The sequence below is a fragment of the Chiroxiphia lanceolata genome, chromosome 6 (assembly GCF_009829145.1).
Source record: "Chiroxiphia lanceolata isolate bChiLan1 chromosome 6, bChiLan1.pri, whole genome shotgun sequence".
Classification (NCBI taxonomy): Eukaryota; Metazoa; Chordata; class Aves; order Passeriformes; family Pipridae; genus Chiroxiphia; species Chiroxiphia lanceolata.
The window spans coordinates 56716760-56735005 of record NC_045642.1 but is presented as its reverse complement, the minus strand read 5'-3'; the positions used below and the strand labels follow the sequence as shown (position 1 = coordinate 56735005).

The window sequence follows — 18246 nt, the reverse complement described above, 5'->3', positions numbered from 1 at the left end:
ATCCATGGCAGGTCAAAGACTACAGGTACAGACCTGAAACTAAGACCAAAGTTGTCGAGGATAAACCTCCCAATAACAATTATCATTCTGGAGTTGTCATCTGAATTGGGCCCACCTCTTAATTAAAGGCTGATTTCAGTATGACAAATGTTGATATTGCAAGGGTTTGTTGAGTGCTCAGCTACAGGGCAATTTAGATCCCAAACCTCTGCCTCATGGAAAACAGGACTGCACACCTGCCTTACCTATGGCAAAAGTGAGTGAAAATACACAGAAGTGAGAATTGCTTGGGGCAATCAACATGCAGTGTCCAGCCCCACATTCACATTTACAGGAAGAACAAGGGAACAGCTTTCACAATACAAGGATGTTTATTTCTTGTTCTCCTGTTTCAGATGCCTTCAAACCTGCCACCTTGGACATCATCTGTCATCAACACGATTATAAGCTCTCTGGAAGCAAACTTTCAATCTCAGAAGATAAACACGAACAGAACAGAATTCCTTGCAGAATTTCCAGCTGTAGCTCTGGAAAGGCATTAAATTCTATTTGTTTAACAGAAAAATGGCCAACATGCCATGGTCAAATGGCAACTGGTTGTTCAAGAAACAAAGTCACTGGAGGAAAAAAAAAGCAGCTATTTGCAATATTCTCACAGACACCACCACAGTATCATCTCACTGGGTATGAGAGATGCTCTGCTGTCTCCAAACTCACAGGAAATCTCAACATCCATGCTGCTCATTAATGCAGACTTTTGTACTCACCAATGCAGCTCCTGTACTACTGAGATACCAATCCCTGGCAACCATGTGCAGCCTGTAAGTCAGAAAGGGGAATATGGGAGAAACGTAAAGCAAGAGCACTTACTGGATGAGGAGGAATACTTGACACTGCTTGAACGGGTCCTGCTGAAAGGCTGCTTGGCAGAGGCAGCAGCTGCTGTTTTCCTCGCCGCGGCTCTGACCTCCGAAACGCCCGTTTTCCGATAGGAATCCGCACTGCGGCCTGAAAACCCCGTCCTCGACTGTGCTGTCTCGGAGTCACTGGGCACTGTAAATGAACCTGCCCGTTTCCTTGGCATGGCGAGGATGTCCAGCCGGGAGAGCTTCTTTGTCTCCGTGGGCTGCTTGGGGCCCTGAGTGGCAGCGTCAGGGTTGGAGGCCATCTTCTCAGCATCGACACATTCGTTGTCCGAAGCATCTCCCAGCCGCGCACGGCGTAGCTTGGAAGCCCGTGTGGGCCGCGGGGTGGATAAACTGTTGGAGCGGGTGAGAACCTGCTGGATTTTCTGCACGTTGGAGGTCGTTTTGCTCTGGTCCTCCTTGGTGGCCTGAGTGTAAGGTTTCCTTCTGGGAACCGGCCGGGTTACTGAGTGCTCTTGGTCAGACACGACCGCGTCAGGGACTGACAAGTAGGGTGAGCTCGAACCTCGCTCATCATCTGTGAAGTCAAGAGACCCTCGAGTCCCAGCACTCCGCTTCATCTGGAAGCGTTTGGCGGCCTCTGCACGGCTTGATGCCTCTGGTGCTTGAGTTTTCCGCTTCTCCGTCAGCCTGTCCCGAGCGCTGGGCTGCCCGCACTGGTCCTGGATGGAAGGTGTGGAGGAAGATTTCTCCTTCTGCAAGCTCGCAACCGCTTTGCGTTTTGGGGCACTCGTCGGGACATTCTTGCCGCTCACCAAGCTGACTGTGCTGGCAGTGTCTACGTCTGAGTCCCCTGACAAGGAGTCCTCCAGCTGACCAGCAGTTTCCGAGGGCTCCAGCTGTTGGCTTTGACTAAGCAATTTGGCTTCCAACGCTGCCAAGGCAGTTTCAGTGTCCTTAAGAAGAAGATGAGTCTCCTGACTAAAGTCCATACGACTTGACCGAACAGCCTCTAAATCTTTAAGCAGAGGGTGACTTGAAATATGTGGGAGTTTATTTTGAGGAACACCACTGCTTGATTTATCTTTGGTAAAACTTTCCTGTCTAACAAAAGATGCTGTTTCCTTTCCTGACATGTTTTCTTGATCTTGAGGAAGACTCTGATGAAGGGAAATAACAACTTTTCCAGCCGCATTTATATAAGCACTAACATCTTTGACCGGTGGCTTTCCAGCAACTGGTGTGCCAGCACACTTGAAGGAAAACTCCTGATCCTTAACATCTTTGTCTGCTTGAGCATGGGACATGCTCAGAGAGAGCTTGGAGGGAACTCCCACATCATTGCTGTCATCGCCAATGTAGAATGAAGTAGAAACTGGCTCACTCACAGCTCTCACATGTGAGATCCGTGAGGCTCCTGGCTGCCGGCTCTCTGATCTATTGTCTTCCCCCATCTGCTCTGGCATTTTATTGTTCTCTTTATATTTCTTGCCTTTTTCCATGCTGAAGCCATCGTCAGATCTGCTGGCATCACTGAGGCTATCCGGATCCAAGTCTTCTTGGATGAACAGGCGACTGCTGGGATCTCCATAGGCTTCTGTGCAGTGGTCCTTCACGATGGTTCTCTTGGTAACCTCAGAATAGGACTCCTGGCAAACCAGGACCGCGGGCGTGGGGCTGTCTGATTTATCACTGGGTGGAAGTTGGGGAAGAAGGCGCCTTGTTCTCGAGGGGACAGAGTTTTCTGGTTCCCCTGGTTTTGGGGCTAAACCGCTTTCTGAAGAGGATTAAGTGGACAACAATCAACTATTGTACAACTATGCCACTTAGGTACTTACTTATTAGTCCACAAAAGCAGTCCCAAGATGCACTTAGAACTAAGCTTTTACGTAGTATGAACATCAACAGGGCCTGGTTGCTCCTTGCTCCCTCAGGTTTATCAATACAGACAATATACCTAATTCCTTTGCTGAATCACACTGCTCAACACCACTCCTCTCTCAAGCTTGGATTTCAGATTCATTCTCCCATAATACACCTCTCAGTACAAGCACATACTTTAGAGGCTGACTGCATAGATGGCACCTATCTACCATCAATCAGGCCACAGGAATGAGTTGAAAAGCCATCAGACATCAGTGATCCAGTGTTTTAAGCACCATTCTAGACAATATCGCCCATTTGACTAAAGAGGTGGTGTTTTTCACACTACGAGTTCTCCTACAATCATACCTCACAGCAAATTCCCAGGAGAAAGACCCTGTAACATTTAAGAGGCTCTAAATTAGAGCTCACTGCCCCAGTGTGGGTAGGCTTATCTGCAAGGACACATGCCATAGAAAGAGCATTCCTATTTCTCTCATGCCGCTGGCCAGGACTCCATATCTGACACCACCTTTAAATACCAGGATAACTGGTTATTTGGCTATGGTAGTATTTCAAGGACTCCAGGAGTCAGGTTCTCACACGGTGTGAAAACAGTAGCAATGACCCCTGAAACAATAGTTTCTTCTAATCTTTATTGGATCTATCTATAGGTGTTGATGTCAAGAAGGTTAATGACAGTACTTCTAAACAAAAAAAGTTGAAAACATTTACAAAACCCAACAAAGTGTTTTTCTCCTTTCCTCACACACCAAGAAGACCAACAGGGTCTGTTAGCTGTCTTCCCAGTCATGATGAGAGTCTGATCTCCTCCCACTCCCCTTCTCCCCTTCATACATACTTTTCTGTGCTGATCTCCGTGCTTCAAAGCTGCCACTCAACAGCAAATCCCAGAACAGCCTAAATTTTCAACACAGCCAGACACAGGAGGAGCACACCAAAAAAAAGCACAAGCCAGCAACTAACTCCAAGGTAACCTGCAAAGGGTTTTCATCTGGGATCATAAGCCAATCTAAAGAATCACAACTTGGGGCTAGTTAACACCCAAAGCCCTTACAATCTCTCTCCTTCCCAGGTGCCCTTCAGTCATGTCAAACCTAACATTTAAGAACCTCTTAGATGACTCCAAAATGCAAACCAGAGGCTCCTTCTGTCTTCAATCCACTGGGAACAATTCACTCTGTCCCTCCCATCCCCAACTACATACACTACCTAAAACAAAAAATAAGTCACAGCCAGATGCACAGAAGCCCTTAATTTCTGCTTTTGTATCATCCTGGCCTAGATTCAGCTTTCTTCAAACAGCGATGCTGAATGAGACTTACCTGCACTTCCATCACCCTGCCCAGAGGCAGATCCAGGCTCAGCGTAACTGTCCGCAAGGCTCGCCCATCTGGACACCCACTTCTGACTCCCTTGAGATGCTGCAGACATCTATAACAAGGTGGGGAAGACAATGTCAGAAAGAGGGTTTGTAAACAAAATCCTAGCCGCAAAAACCTCTCCTCTCATACACATATCAGTCGGTTTGCTCAAAATGGGAAATCAAGCTACACGTCACATTTACATCCAGACAAGAAAACCCATCTACACCTCCACCATCCCAGCAAATCCACCTGGACTGCCCGTACCTGCGCTTCAGCCTGGGACCCACTCACAGCTTTTGAGGAAAATGCCTGGAGCAGGGGTGACTTCTGACTAGTGCCGTTTTCACTGATTAGATGCTGATGAGAACCGGAGTCGTCTTTTTCACCTTTAATTATTGGTCTAAAGGCTGAAGAGATTCTGGAAAATTCAGGCGACTCAAGAACGCCAAAAACCTGAAAAGGTGTTTGCATGGGAAAGATTAAACCCAAGAAAACAGAAAAATATTACCCCAAAATCCAAATCCATGAAGCATTAGTCACACACAAACTATGATCCCAAAGGGCCAAAACCACTTGTCAACGCTTCCATACCAACCAAGTAAATCATTGTCTTCTGTACTCCACAGCAGCAGCTTTAAATACACTTATTCATAGAATTCCATTCACACCCACCTTTCCTCTCTCCTTCATTATTTAGGTGCATTGCCTTTAACAGTAGCAACTTTCACTGAAAAGGAGTCCCTTTTCATCCCTGAGAAATTTGGGATAAGTGTCAGGAAAGCTATTTACCAGCTCATTTGTGGAGAATTAGAAAGAAAAAAATAGGAAAGCTCCAACCCCAGGGTCTTTCATAGACTGTAGCAGCGAGTGGGCTGAGCAAAGCAGCCTTGCACTGCCACATGAGGACCTGGGAAAGGATCCTCTGAGATGAGTGAGTGTTTGAGCTACTTGGATAGATTCCCTTTGGAGATAAGCGGGCCTTCGTAAGGGGGTGAACAAGACCGATGCCTTAGCAGGGCTTGTTTCTTTTCCCTGACTACAAGAAGTTCAGAGGAAGATACAACCATGGAGGGTGCCTTGGCTGGGCAAAGACTGCCATAAAGGTCTCCACTCTCACCTCTGTTAAAAAGTGTGTGGGCAATGGTGGGGGGATAAAAAGCACCTCAGAACCTAAGCAAGTCTAGAACTCATATTTTCCATCTTCCTGACAGAAACTCTGACGTGCAGCTATCAACTGCACCAAGTCTGTGGCACAGACCAGAAGTGTGTGGCACAGGACAAGAATTTGGCCAGTCTGCCTGCCCAAATCACATGGCTGCCAAGACTACTCCCCAGAAATATTTGTATTTTTGTGGCATTTTCTCAACCAGAAAAATTAGTCATCTAATGTCAGGACTAGGACCTTGCTGTGGCTTTAAATACCCTGCCCTGAGAGCTTCCGATCACATTTCAAACAAGATGTAAGGAACAAATGGAATAAACAAAAGACGGAAGCTAGATCCAGGCTCACAAAACACTGTATACAAAGCTCTAAAACCAGGTTCAATTAAGGCTTGCTTTAAACCTCACCATCCTCCTGACTACACTTCACTAAATCTTCATAGCAACTTGCCAGTTTTGTTTTCATAATAGACTGCAGATGAAAGTTAAACCTGAAAATCAGCCAAACTTTGGTTTGCCCTGCGGTTGCTTAGTTGGGTGGGTTGTTTTTAAGCTTCTCCTTCATCTCTGAGGTTTTGTTTTCAGGCTATCACTCACTCTGAAAAATCCAAACATGTATAGATCCATCTAGGATTGCCTCTGCCCTAGATCACACCCTTTTCTATCTCATCTAGCTGCCACTTGCCCTGCCAGCAAGCACGGCCTTTCTAACCAGGCACAGCCAAATACAGAAACACCTATCACTAAGGTTTATGAAGGATGAAGAGTACCAGCCCTTGGCATTTCCTTTGGCCTACCACAGGATGCTCCCATCTTCCTAACAGTGGGCAGGAGGTGATGCAACATCAAGGCAGAGGCTTGGGAGCAGTCCTAGAGAGCAGAGCTGCTCCCAGCCAAAGCTGTCAGCAGGATCAGCCTGATCTTTATTCAGGTGTTGCCTTTCCTCTAAACAGATGGCAAGCCCACTCTTTCACTTTTGCATCCAAATCCCATTTTGGAAGCAAAGGCAGCTCTTTGCTGTGGGTTTATCTTGCCTTCTTTTACTCTGCGGATTTTTTTCATTTGTTTGTAATTCTGTTGTTTTGATGGGATTTTTTTAAAGACCAGCCTCACAGTTTGTTGGGGCCTATCCTTAACACAGGTTACTCAGGATAATTTTCTACCCATTTCTAACCAGAACCCCCTGCTGCACCCAATTACATCCCTTCGTGGCAAGAGCTAATTTAGGTCCCCAGCACAAGGCCTGGAAGCCCAAGGCTTCAGCCCTCAGCATACTGGTCAAGCACAAAAAAGCAGCATTTACCTGATCTATCATTTTTCGTGCTTCCTCCACCTCTTTATCCTGCGACTCCGTCTCAATGGTGTATGTGCCTGTTTCGCTTATACTGTCTTCCTCATCATTCCTCCTGCCCTGGGCAGACTTCACCTCCAGAGGCGGGGCAGAGGCAGACTCTGGTTCTGATGATATAACCACACGCGGAGCCACTGGCATGGGCAGAGGGGCTGGTTTCTCAGCACTTGGCTTCCCAGACTGAGTAGTCTCACGCAAGTACTCAGCCATAAAATCCTGAGCCATTTTAGACTTTCTCCCAACGCTCCCATAAGTTTTGGCTGATGCTCTGGAAGCAGAGGACGACGAAGAGTTGATCCGATCCTCAGTCTTCTCCCTCTTGAAGGAGCTGGTTCTTTGAGTCCCACAGGAGTTGCTATTGGGTTTGCCCGCCTGGGCTGTGAGGTGGGATGGCGGCACTGAATTTCCCACTTTCTCCGCCGGCAACGCATTCTTGCGCTTTTCAACCTTGGTCTTCATCCCCGGGTCAGTGTCGCTCTGGGAGGAGTGAGCGCTGTGCGTGAAGGACTGCGACCGCTTCTTCCGTGGCGTGTCCTCGAAGAACTCGATGACGAAGGCCTGCTTGTTGTGCAGCATCTCGTGGGGATCCCGCCTCATCTGGCGCTGCAGCCGGGTTTGCTCTGTCGGACGTTCGCTGCCCGCCGGTGTCTCCTTCTCCGCCTTGGGTGCCACAGGGTCTTCGGAGTCGCTCTGCGTCCCGTCCTCGTGCCTATTGCCTGGAAACAAGGCATGCAGATTTGACTTTCATATTCTCAGTTGCTGCGGCCCTCTCATTACCTCCCAGCTGAAATTTATAATTTCAGTTAAAATAAAAGCATCCTACTGGATTAAACAACTCCGAAGACGTCTGTGTGGTACAGGGATTGCATCCCAACAGAAGAAATAAAAGAGAAGGCAGCTCTCTCCTGACCCCACATTTTACCGCTTGTTGGCTATAATTTATTTATTTAAAAACAATTCAAGAAGTAATTTCAGCCACATGGGTTTCTGATTTTGTAATGCTGGTTGGTTTAGATACCTATGTTTTATTTCTTTTTTCAATTTAAATAAAAATGTTGACATTATTTTGCTGTTCCACCCTATTACTGTAGTCTAAGATCACTTCATTAGGTTTTCTCTGCAGGATCAGTAAATAAAACCCTCAGAATGTATCCCATGAAACCAAATCCCCATGATCAAAGACCAGATCAGTGCATTATAAGCAGATACATCTCTGAGCACCCACGTTACCCTCCTCTACAAGGGGAAAATAAACCAGAGGGTAACAGAAAAGTAAATTTGCAGGATTCTTTACTTTTCCTGGAGATCTAAGAATCACACCACGACACCCCCATGAGTTACACCATCCTATCACCAGCCAAGCAGAGGTTAAATCATTACTTAAGAGTTTACTAAGCTTAAACTAAGTTTATAATTATTTTCACTTATGTTAGTAACAACCATCTTCACAACCACCCCTACATATCAGTGCCTGCCTGACCCTCAGCACCTTAGCTCAGGACTGTCAGAAAGTAAGTTGAAGTAAAACAGAAACTTAAAATTAAAACAAAAAATTAAAAGTAAAACAAAAAACAAACCTTTTTTTGGAGAAGGAAACGGGTGTGAAGGCACAGAACACGATTCAGTCAACGACCAGGAACCTGTCATCGGGAGAACGGGGAAAGAGGTCTCTGCGCTCTAGACTGTAATATGTAGCAAGATATACTGGCTAAAATACCATGTGTTTGAAAGGAAAACTGCTCAAACCTACTTTGCAAGTTCTCCAGACTCATGGGTAAAGACCATTTATTACATCAAGCTAACTGTGAAAGATTAGAATTTAATGTAAGATCCATTCAACCCAGGAGTCAGTTCTGTGAAGAGTCTCCTAACACCCTCATGAAGGAAGCCAACAAACTTTGCATTGTTCCCTGAGGGCTGATAAGCTTCACCCTTGGAAGGGAAAGTTCCTAAATTAAAGGTCTTGGCTAAGAACTCTGCTGAATGCCAAACGCTGAGGACACAAGGAAAACATCCACCACGCACACAGATGCCCCAGCACAACACAGTGCACATCCTCTCAAGCTGCAAAGACCTGACCTCTCTAGCCTTGATACCAGTCTTTACATTCACCACATTGTTCCTGGAAGTGAACAGTTGTTACTAATTAGCTCCAATGCTGGGCACCTCTGATATTGAAGACTTAAACCTGGCACGCAGTCGGTGGTAGCCTCCAAGATATCTTCCAAATTAGCCCTGCCAGAACATGTTAGGCAGCTATCACAGATAAATTACACCCTGTCCTCTGCCAAAGCAGAGGTGGATAAACTCCTCAGGCCACCAACACTGTATGCTTTAATCAAATGTCCAAAGGTTGATTTCTTGATATGCAAATTATGCATTAAATTAGCTCAGCTTCTCTCCATGCCTTATGGACTGTAGAGAGCCAAGTGTCATCAGTCTAGTGTTCCCATGCATCGCTCAGGAAAACCCTAGGACAAGCAACAGCTGCCCAACTCTCTAGTTTTCTCCAAGAGGAAAGAGCAAAACTACTGAAACACATTTCTATGCATATTTCTATCCCTGACAATGTCCTCCAGTCAACAAAATCCAATATGACAATAACAAAAAATCCCCAACCCAAACCCTTCTATCATACAAGTCACAGTAGACTGAAAATAAGACCCTAAATAACCAAGCAGGGCACCTCAACGCTGTCCCTTATTGGGAAGGACTAGGAACAAGCAATGGCAACAAAACAGTTCCATTTCCATGCCATGCCCAACCCCATGGCTGAATATGAGACCTTTCAAAAATATGTATCCGTAAAAGCAAGTTGGAGGTGTAATATGTAAAACTCTTCATATTACGAGTAGTTTTTTTCTAACAAGGCCCAAGCAAATATTCCTTCAAGGGAAAATAAGGTATTGCTCTCATTTAAGTAGGACCTTAAGCATAAATAGGTCTTCAATATGACTTCATCAGCTAAAGTTGCAATTCAAAATAACAGCTTTTCCAGAGGCAAAGCAGTGAGAATGCGGGAATCTGTGGTCTCCTGCTAGCTGTTCAGTGCATAGTCCAAGAGAGACAACCAAGCAAGCCTAAATCACATAAAATATATTCAAATTTGCATGAAAATCATGAGTCCCACAAGCTGCACTAAGAACTGGGCTCCAAACTACACTTCAGACCTTTGCAAATCCTCAAAGAACTCCTCACAGTGACACATTTAACAGGACACAGGTCCACAAAATCTGATGTTTTTGAACAGAGAAGAATTACAGAGAAGCTTTAAGAGAAGTTTAAGAGAAGGAACCTTCTCTTATAAGCACAACAATTTCCTTTATTTGGGATCATGTACATCTCAACTCTATCCATACTCTCTTTGTCAGGACCTCCTGTCATCCAACCAACTGGCTCTGGTCATTACAGCCATCAGGATGATCACACTTAAGACTCTTCTGGACTACAGCTACAAAGAAAAGTCATTCCATCAGCTAGGAGAAGACAAGAGAACAAAATTCACTGAAATACCAGTGTTTATCAGCCTGCCTGATCACATGGAAATTATTTTAGACATTTAAAAATCAAAACAGTTTTTTTTCAACCAGTTACTGCTGAGCTGGCATTATAGATGTAGAGCAGTGACATTAGAGTGTCCTCAGGCCAACATCACACATGACTTCAGGGCCAGGTGAAGAACTTGCTAGCCAGATTTAAAACATTAACAGTCATTAAAGTAATACTCTTCATCTTGCAAATTTGGAGCAGAGATAATAAAGTCCAGTTCTCCTTGAAAGGAGAAGGGTTCTCTTCTTTTATTAGGCAGCATTTGCACGGCCAACAGAGAGCTATGTCCACATGACAAGATATTCACTCACCTTTAAGTGTCCTCACATGAACTGGCAGGTCACTCTTAGTACTGTAAACATCATCTCCTGCAGACTGACGTCTCATCAAGCTTGGGTCATTCTGGACAAGCCAGTCAGCCACTTTGCTCTCTGCTGACATGACTTCTGTGTGAGCTGGTTCCTTACTATATGGTCTTCTCTGTCTGAGCGAAAATTTAGTTACGTGGTCTTTTATCTTTATTTTACCCGGGGTACCATCATCAAACTCAATGGTGAAAGAGGCATGACTCTGTACAACAGGGGCTACCACAGTATCAACATCCTTTGTTGGGATCTCATGGACCTGTGTTTCTGGGGATTTGGATGGCTGCTGAAATTCTTTAGTTGGAATCTCAAAATAACTCGGCTCTCTTCGGAAGGGAAACACAGATTGTTCCTGGGCATCTCTGTAAGTAGAAATATTCCCATTCAGTTCCTCTTCATGTTGGGTTATCTCTTTGGATCTCTCTGCAAAAGGAGAAAAAACAGGCAATAAAACCTTAAATTCATAAACATTAGCTGAAATGGAATAAAGAAAAAACCACAAGTTCTGTATTTGTTAGCTCTGTACTCTGGCCTCATCATTGAAATTGGTGCTTTGTGGTTTGACCACCAGTTGTTATATTCACTTTGTTCCTTCTTCCACTGCTCCCAAAAGAGAGAGCTGAGCTTGCACACACACACAGAGTTCTATGTTTTGACAGAACCTATGTGACTGGCACCATTTTAAGGTTTCTGTATGCCTGGGCTGATATGGAAGGAAGATCCCATTTCACTCTGCTGGATTCACTTGCACACACACAGACACACAAACACACATATACACACAGACTCCCATTCAACTTCCACAGTTCAAAGGAAAAGCCTGATTGTGCAAAGCTAATCACAGGTATGATTCTGCTGGATCAACACCTGAATCTCTAACATCACTAAGGATAAAACCATATTTTTTCAGTACTACTCAAACTTCTTGGCTAGAAGGTCACTCACTTATTCTAACCTCTTGGAAGGGCTATTAATCATAACCCCTCTCTGCTAGAGAATAGATACACGGTATGTGCACTGAAATATAACACTTAATTGTGCAGTAGAGCACTATGCTTGACAGAAACATCAGGTTTACTGCACAAGCTTAAAAAGATGCATCTTACGTACATACAGATTCACAAGAACAGGAGTGGTAACACAAAATGGCCTCCAAGTATGATGAGGTGAGAAACAGATGCAGCACTGCTAAGTAACTAGGTCACAAAAAAGCTTAGTAAGGCTTTTCTCATCCACACTAAATTATTCCACAACTGCTGTTTCTAATGTTCAAATATTTTAGGGAAAACATTTTAATTCTCCCTTATTCCAGTTTCAGCAGCAGCAACCTACACATAGGAACGTGCAAATACAAGCACAAAAAAAAAGAGTGGTAGTTAAAGCCTTGAGACGGGATGGTTTCACAAGGCAAACACTAAAAGTGTGCAGAAATTTTGTGTCCCCCATCTTCTGCCACCCCACATCGCCTCCATTACCTGAGTAATGTTCCTCTTGCCTTCTGTCCTCCTTGTTATTTGCATCATCTTCCCCCCACCAGGAGGGCTGCCCATAGAGAGGGGTGCGGTAAGTGTTCGTTTCTAGGAAGAAAATAAGCAAATACTTTGACACAGAAAATATCAATTTACCAGGTTCACAGAAGTCAACCACATGCCAAAAAGGGAAAAACAGCAGGGCCAGATGAGACCATGAACCTGTTATACTGCAGTTTTAACAACAGCAAATTATATATAATAATATGTTCAGGCTTTTCTCTTTTTTTTCGCCCTTTTTTCTTCTTTACATTCTACTGCAAGATGGTGACTTCACCTCCCTTTGTTGTCTTTCATAGCTATGTTTCCCAAATAGTGGCTCTTCTCCCTTTCTAGCCTCATTATTCACAGGAAGTGTAAGATTTTTGGCAGGACAGACTACAAAACACTAACCACAAAATTGTCTGCATCTCATCAGCAATTTAGGTGAAAACCAGACTTTCTCCTCATCTTAATTGGGAAGACTTCAGTTTTGGCCCTTTCTTGCCCCACCATGTCCTCGGGTGTTTCGAAGTTAGGGATTTTTTCCACTATTTACCACTCCTACTCTAAGTGACACACATTCCACAACGGGAAATTCTTGAAGCATTACAAATTTAGGAAAAATGGTGAAACCATCTCCTTACACGTTCATAAAGAAGTAGTAAACTCTTGCTCTCTAAAGATTAAAGTAAACCAAGTGGATTCCAGAGTCACGGCAGGGCAGAGGTTTTTTTTCTTGGAGAGGCTTCCCCTAGAAGAGCCAGGCTTGCATAATCTCTGCTCAGTGAGCACCCACTGAAAGATCAGGGCTTTCCTGCAACTGATACCCAAAGGAGTTGACCCACTGCTTCTCATTTTGTATCCCACAAAACAAGACTGCATTTTGGCAGTGCCTTGGGTTGCAACAAGTAAGAAGAATACACCCCAATTTACCTGTGGTATAGTTAATATTACGTTTTTTTAATAGTTTAAGAGAAGCAAATAAAGTAGCTTTTGTTCTTTCATCTAGAGGTGATAGAAACACCAGGACAGGGCAGGGGCTGAAGTTAAGCTCTATCTTTGTTAGCTGCTTCTGCCTCTACCCATAACAGCCATCAGCACTGGCTTTACCAGCCACGTCTTAGCCCTGACTCTGGCTCCAGAGCCAAAGCCGGGCTTCTACTGCCAGCTGCTGCTCGGCTTGTGGTTTTCAAACCACACACTGCTCTGTGTAAAGCAGCTCTCAAACAGTCCTGCAACTTTGCATTCCCTGCTTTAATAGGGACATGGCAGAAAGCAGTCATTAGCATAAGGGAAGTCAGGAGAGAAAGGGGAATTAAATAAGTCGAAGAAAAAAAAAAAGAAGCCTAATGTTATGCTGCTGTTTCTAAAGCTACACAGAGCCAGTGGCCACTACTTCAGAATATTTTTTTTCTAGAATCATTCCAGAGATATATAAGCTCATACACTGACAGTCCATAGGAAAAAATTTTGCTTTACAGATGCAGCCCACAGGTCCATCTTCATATTTTGAAATGAACCACACAGCCTCCCTTCACATTGAGGGTCAAAAGAGGCTGAAGGTATTACTCTCCTCTCTGCCTAGAGTCTGTGGAAGATAAACCATGTTCCTATTATGTAGGCAGCCTTTGAAAGTTCAAAGGACGAAGCATTTCTCACCATGATAAATCGGAACTGCCAAGCAGTATGTTTCATAACTGAGGATGGGTAAACCGCTCATGAGAGAAGGGGGTTAAAAAAGAAAAAAACAATTCACAAGGCTGTCAATGAACAGAGGCACTTCGGTGTAAGGTTTGGCTTCTGCTAGACTGAGACCTTCCGCCACACAGCCCAGCAGAAACCTACCACCCTCTCTCTTCATCCGACCCCAACCACGCAGGATCTGCTCTACCAACATCAGGCACTTCTTTTGGGCACACAATGGATTATCACTCTCTGACTTGCCATACAGATCTTAGGGTTGATGCCCTAGAGGCAAATTGGGCCAGGAGAAGAACACCACCTTAACACAAATTCACTAACAGCCAGTTATGTCTGAGGTAATTCATGCCTAAAGATCAGTGGGGCTCAACACTAACTGGTTCAACTACCCTATACATGAAAAACAAAGACCACCTGCACTCGACTCTTGCACAAGCAGCATCTTCCCCAAGGGTGGGTGCTGTAACCACTTGCATCTTGCAAAGAGTTGCCTCATCACATCCCAACCCCTCACAGGATCACAAAGGCATCCTAGTCTAGAAGTTGCCAATGATCTATTCCAAGAAAATTATGTGCCCAAAGGGGCAGAAATGTGTTAAGAGAGCTCACACCCATGCTGCAGCACAGACATCTTCCCAGAAACTGCTGCAAGATCTGTGTCCCACCTGTGTACTGAACACAGGAGCCTTTGTCCCCCAGGAGCTTTACTACTACAGGGAAAAGGCAGTCAGGGGAGCAAGTCAGACTTTTGGTCAGACATTTTCTCTTGATGGGGAATTTGGGGATTGCAAAGGAAAAAAAAAAGTATTTATAAATAATAACGACCCAGCTCCTCTGCTGTCTCAAATTTCCCTGAGCCCTAATAGGTGCTTGGAAATTCCCTGAACTTTCCCTCTGACAAAAGCTAGCACAAAGACAAAACCCCTGAGCAGCCAAGCAGCACATAAAAAGCGTGCATCAGGTTGGCCAGAGTGCACAGATCTGGATCCACCAGAGTGGGAGACATGAGAGACATTCCACTGCACTCACTGCATGGGAGAAGGCTCCTTCTGCCCCACAACACAGAGCTCATGTAGCCCCACCTGAAATGCCTGTTACAGCATCTGTGACAAAGCTGCACATTTGTGCATGTGTGGAGTTTCATTCCTTTCCTCTCCCAGCCTCCACAATAAACTGGAACTTCATTTTAAAGCTGCAAAAAGCACAGATGGAAAGCCGAGGAGTCAGCATCTTGCTATTTGGGGGCAGTTTCAATATTTTAAGAGCAATTAATGTCTCCACTGAGCATTCATATTAATTTGTATTTTGAAAAACATTATCAAGTGACACAGACACCGTCGTTCTTGGCTACTAATGAAAAGTATTGTGGTTTAACCCCAGCCAGCAGCCAAGCCCCACACAGCTACTCGCTCACTCTCCCACCAGCAGGATCAGGGAGAGAAATGGAAAGGTAAAAGGTAGAAAACTCATGGGTTGAGATAAAGACAGTATAATAGGGAAAACAAAAGCCATGCAAGCAAAGCAAAACAGGGAATTAATTCACTGCTTCCCATGAGCAGGCAGGTGTTCAGGCATCTCCAGGAAAGCAGGGCCCTATCACACACAACAGTGACAAACACCGTCACTCCAAATATCCCCACCCTCCTCCTTATTTCCATCACTTTATATACTGAGCATGGTGTTATATAGTCTGAAATATTCCTTTGGTCAGTTTGGGTCACCTGTCCTGGCTGTGTCTCCTCCCAAGCTCCCAGGCACCCCCAAATTCCTTGCAAGTGTGGCCATACGAAAAGCAGAAAAGGCCTTGGCTCTGTGTAAGCTCTGCTCAGCAATAACAAAAACATCTCTATATTATCAACCCTGTGCTCAGCACAAATCCAAAACATAGCCATACTAGCCACTGGGAAGAAAATTAACTCTACCCCAGCCAAAACCAGCACAAAGAGCTACATGAATTTGCTGCCCTGCTCATGTCAGAAGCTTCTGTCCCTTTTAATTTGCCAGTACAACAGACCTGACACCTCCCCCTGCTCCAGCTTTAATACAACAATATTGTAGAAAAAGGAGAGTGGGTTAAAAAAGAAGCATGATAGAAAGACAGCTAAAACAGATGGCTGTGACAGAAGTGGGCCAGGGAGCAGCTACACATGCAGTTGTGCCAGGGGGCTTTGCTCTTCACCAGCTGGGATGCATTTTGGGTAGCAACCTCAACCTGGACCTGCAGCATGTCTGCCTGTGTCCTGACACATGCAAACCACCCTGAAGCCACCACCTGTCTGCTGTGTTTTAGTGTAAGATGGATGCCCTTGCAAGAGCAGAGGGACTCGGGCCTTGCTGGGGTGAAGCGAGGAGCACCAATAAAAACAAACTGCTCAGTCATTTTAATGATATGAGACTCCCTCCAATTGATGGCAGCTCGTTACCACCTCTCTCCACTCCGTGCCAGGCTGCCCAGATGGTGCCAATTCATTTAGACATATTTCTTGGCTCATCAATTCAGGCAGACAGCCCGAAAACCATCCTTTTAGATAACTGAATTGAGGTCAGCACAAGCATTCAGCCAGATAAATACTGAGCTACCAGTCATGGTGTAATACAGGGAAGGCCACTGACACACACATGTTCTGCTCCTGGATTTCCATCTTTAGGGCACTCACTTGGAAGAAAAAATTAAGGCTCTTTTAGCACAGAACAAGGGAGGTCCATTTGTTTAACAGTCTGACAAAAAAAGTGGCCTGTTAAATTAATACAAAACTATCAGTCACCTGAAGGAGAGGCACCACAACAAGAGAAAATGAGATGTTTGAGTACAAGAGGCATGTTTATGGAAAAGTGAATCACACAGAACAACACAAGGGCAGGACCAAAAATACAGCCCAGGTGACAAAAGGGAAAGGAGAAAGACTGTGTTAATGCTGCTTTCCAGCAGTGAGTGGGCAGAGGAGCTTTCAGGACAAGCATTCCAGCTCCTATTACAGAGGGGTCTGATTTCCCTTGAAGGTGTCTGTCCCCTGTGGTGAGGATAGGACTGAGGGGCTGTGCTTTCACCCAGGTGAAAAGCTTCACACCATCAGGAGAGAGAGACAGTCAGCAACAGCAAATTTCTTTGCTTACAGAAGCACACACGGCTTTGAAGCTGTCTACTCCAAGTCATAACAAAAGCATGAGAAATCCAGCTTGCTTTAAGTCAAACTGTTTTTGATTCATTATTAATAACAATAACGTCCATCTTCAGAAGATGCAGAGAAGGCTTCATATGGCAGAGGCCTTGGGGAAAAAAAAAGACAATCCAGCTATAACATTTTAAAATTAATTCCTTACATCTCTGCTTTTTAATTCCTCTCCGAAATAGAGAATTCAGACTTAGTAAGAATAACCAGAAACCAAAATTCTTTGCTGCAGTATTTATTTCACATGTGCATGGCTAATCTAAGCCCCAGTCTTTTGTACCTGCTGTGAACATACACAGATCCCAGGTGCTTTCAAATCAGGCTGATAATCAAATTTATTTGTATCAGTGGCATGGTCAAATCTTTAATATACTGCAGTTACCAGCACCATGGCTCAGGCAAAAAGCAGATACACCACCACCACTCCCCTAAATTAAAGGCTAGGGCAGAGCTGTGTGTCTAAATAGCTATTGCCATGATCTCATGGGGAAAGCAGCCAAAGACCATGGAAACCACTTGACAACTAGGCACAACTCCTGCTGCCTCCATCCACGCTGCCTGCTGACCTCAGTCTTGGACATCAACAAGACTTTCAAGTCGTTCACTCTGTTCAGAGGACTCCCTGATCACACTGATGCTAACCTGGTGAGCAAGCCCATTTCACAGATCCTAGGAGAAGCTCAAGTCCTACTCCTGCAATTGGTGATGCCCATTTCAGCTGGACACTGCAAGCAGCCTCCACCCCTGGAAACTCAGGCCTGCAGCAGTTATTCAGACGTTAGTCATCAGGTTCAGGATTACCTAGTCCCATCAGCCTGTGAGAGCTTTGAAAAAAAGCAAAAAATTAAGATCAACCCGAGGATTAACTGTGTTGAGAACAGAAGACCACAAACTAGCTTATCTCATCAAGTACCTCAGCTCAGGTAGCAACAGATGGGGATAGGGATTGTGTCCGTCTTGAAATCTGCTCAGTTCAAGGCTCTACCTGGCTTCCTGATTGCTTAAGGCTTTAAACATGAAAGCTGATGGCTATTTTTAGCGTTAACTAGCTGAACTGTGGACACTCATATTCATATCTATATCCAACCCATAGGATTTGCCAAGCTCCTTGCCTCAAACATTTCACAAAGACCGATGATTTTCTGCTTACAGGCAACATACACCCAAAAACTACAAGCTCAACAGCATAAAGACTAAATTGGCTGTTTCCCATTCACTCCCCTGGATTTTTTTATCCTCAACCTCTCACCTCCTCCCATTTCTAAGCAGCTCTAATTGTTCACATTGTTTTGTTAAACCTCTTCTCTGAAAGCTTGCATTC

General features: G+C 44.7%; 1 protein-coding gene across 5 annotated transcripts in view; it reads right to left on the bottom strand.

Annotated features, from left to right (window-relative positions):
• The window catches only part of CEP170B (centrosomal protein 170B), a 58600-nt gene that overhangs the window by 17784 nt on the left and 22570 nt on the right, over positions 1-18246 (bottom strand). For 3 of the 5 annotated variants that reach the window (XM_032690558.1, XM_032690559.1, XM_032690562.1), the window contains exons 7-13: positions 12019-12120; positions 10490-10966; positions 8207-8269; positions 6582-7345; positions 4382-4570; positions 4076-4184; positions 871-2643 (exon numbers count right to left, since the gene is read on the bottom strand). In XM_032690558.1, the coding sequence (XP_032546449.1) occupies positions 871-2643; positions 4076-4184; positions 4382-4570; positions 6582-7345; positions 8207-8269; positions 10490-10966; positions 12019-12120 (3477 nt within the window). The remainder of the gene's footprint in view (positions 1-870; positions 2644-4075; positions 4185-4381; positions 4571-6581; positions 7346-8206; positions 8270-10489; positions 10967-12018; positions 12121-18246) is intronic. The other 2 variants (XM_032690561.1, XM_032690563.1) reach the window with 1 other exon arrangement.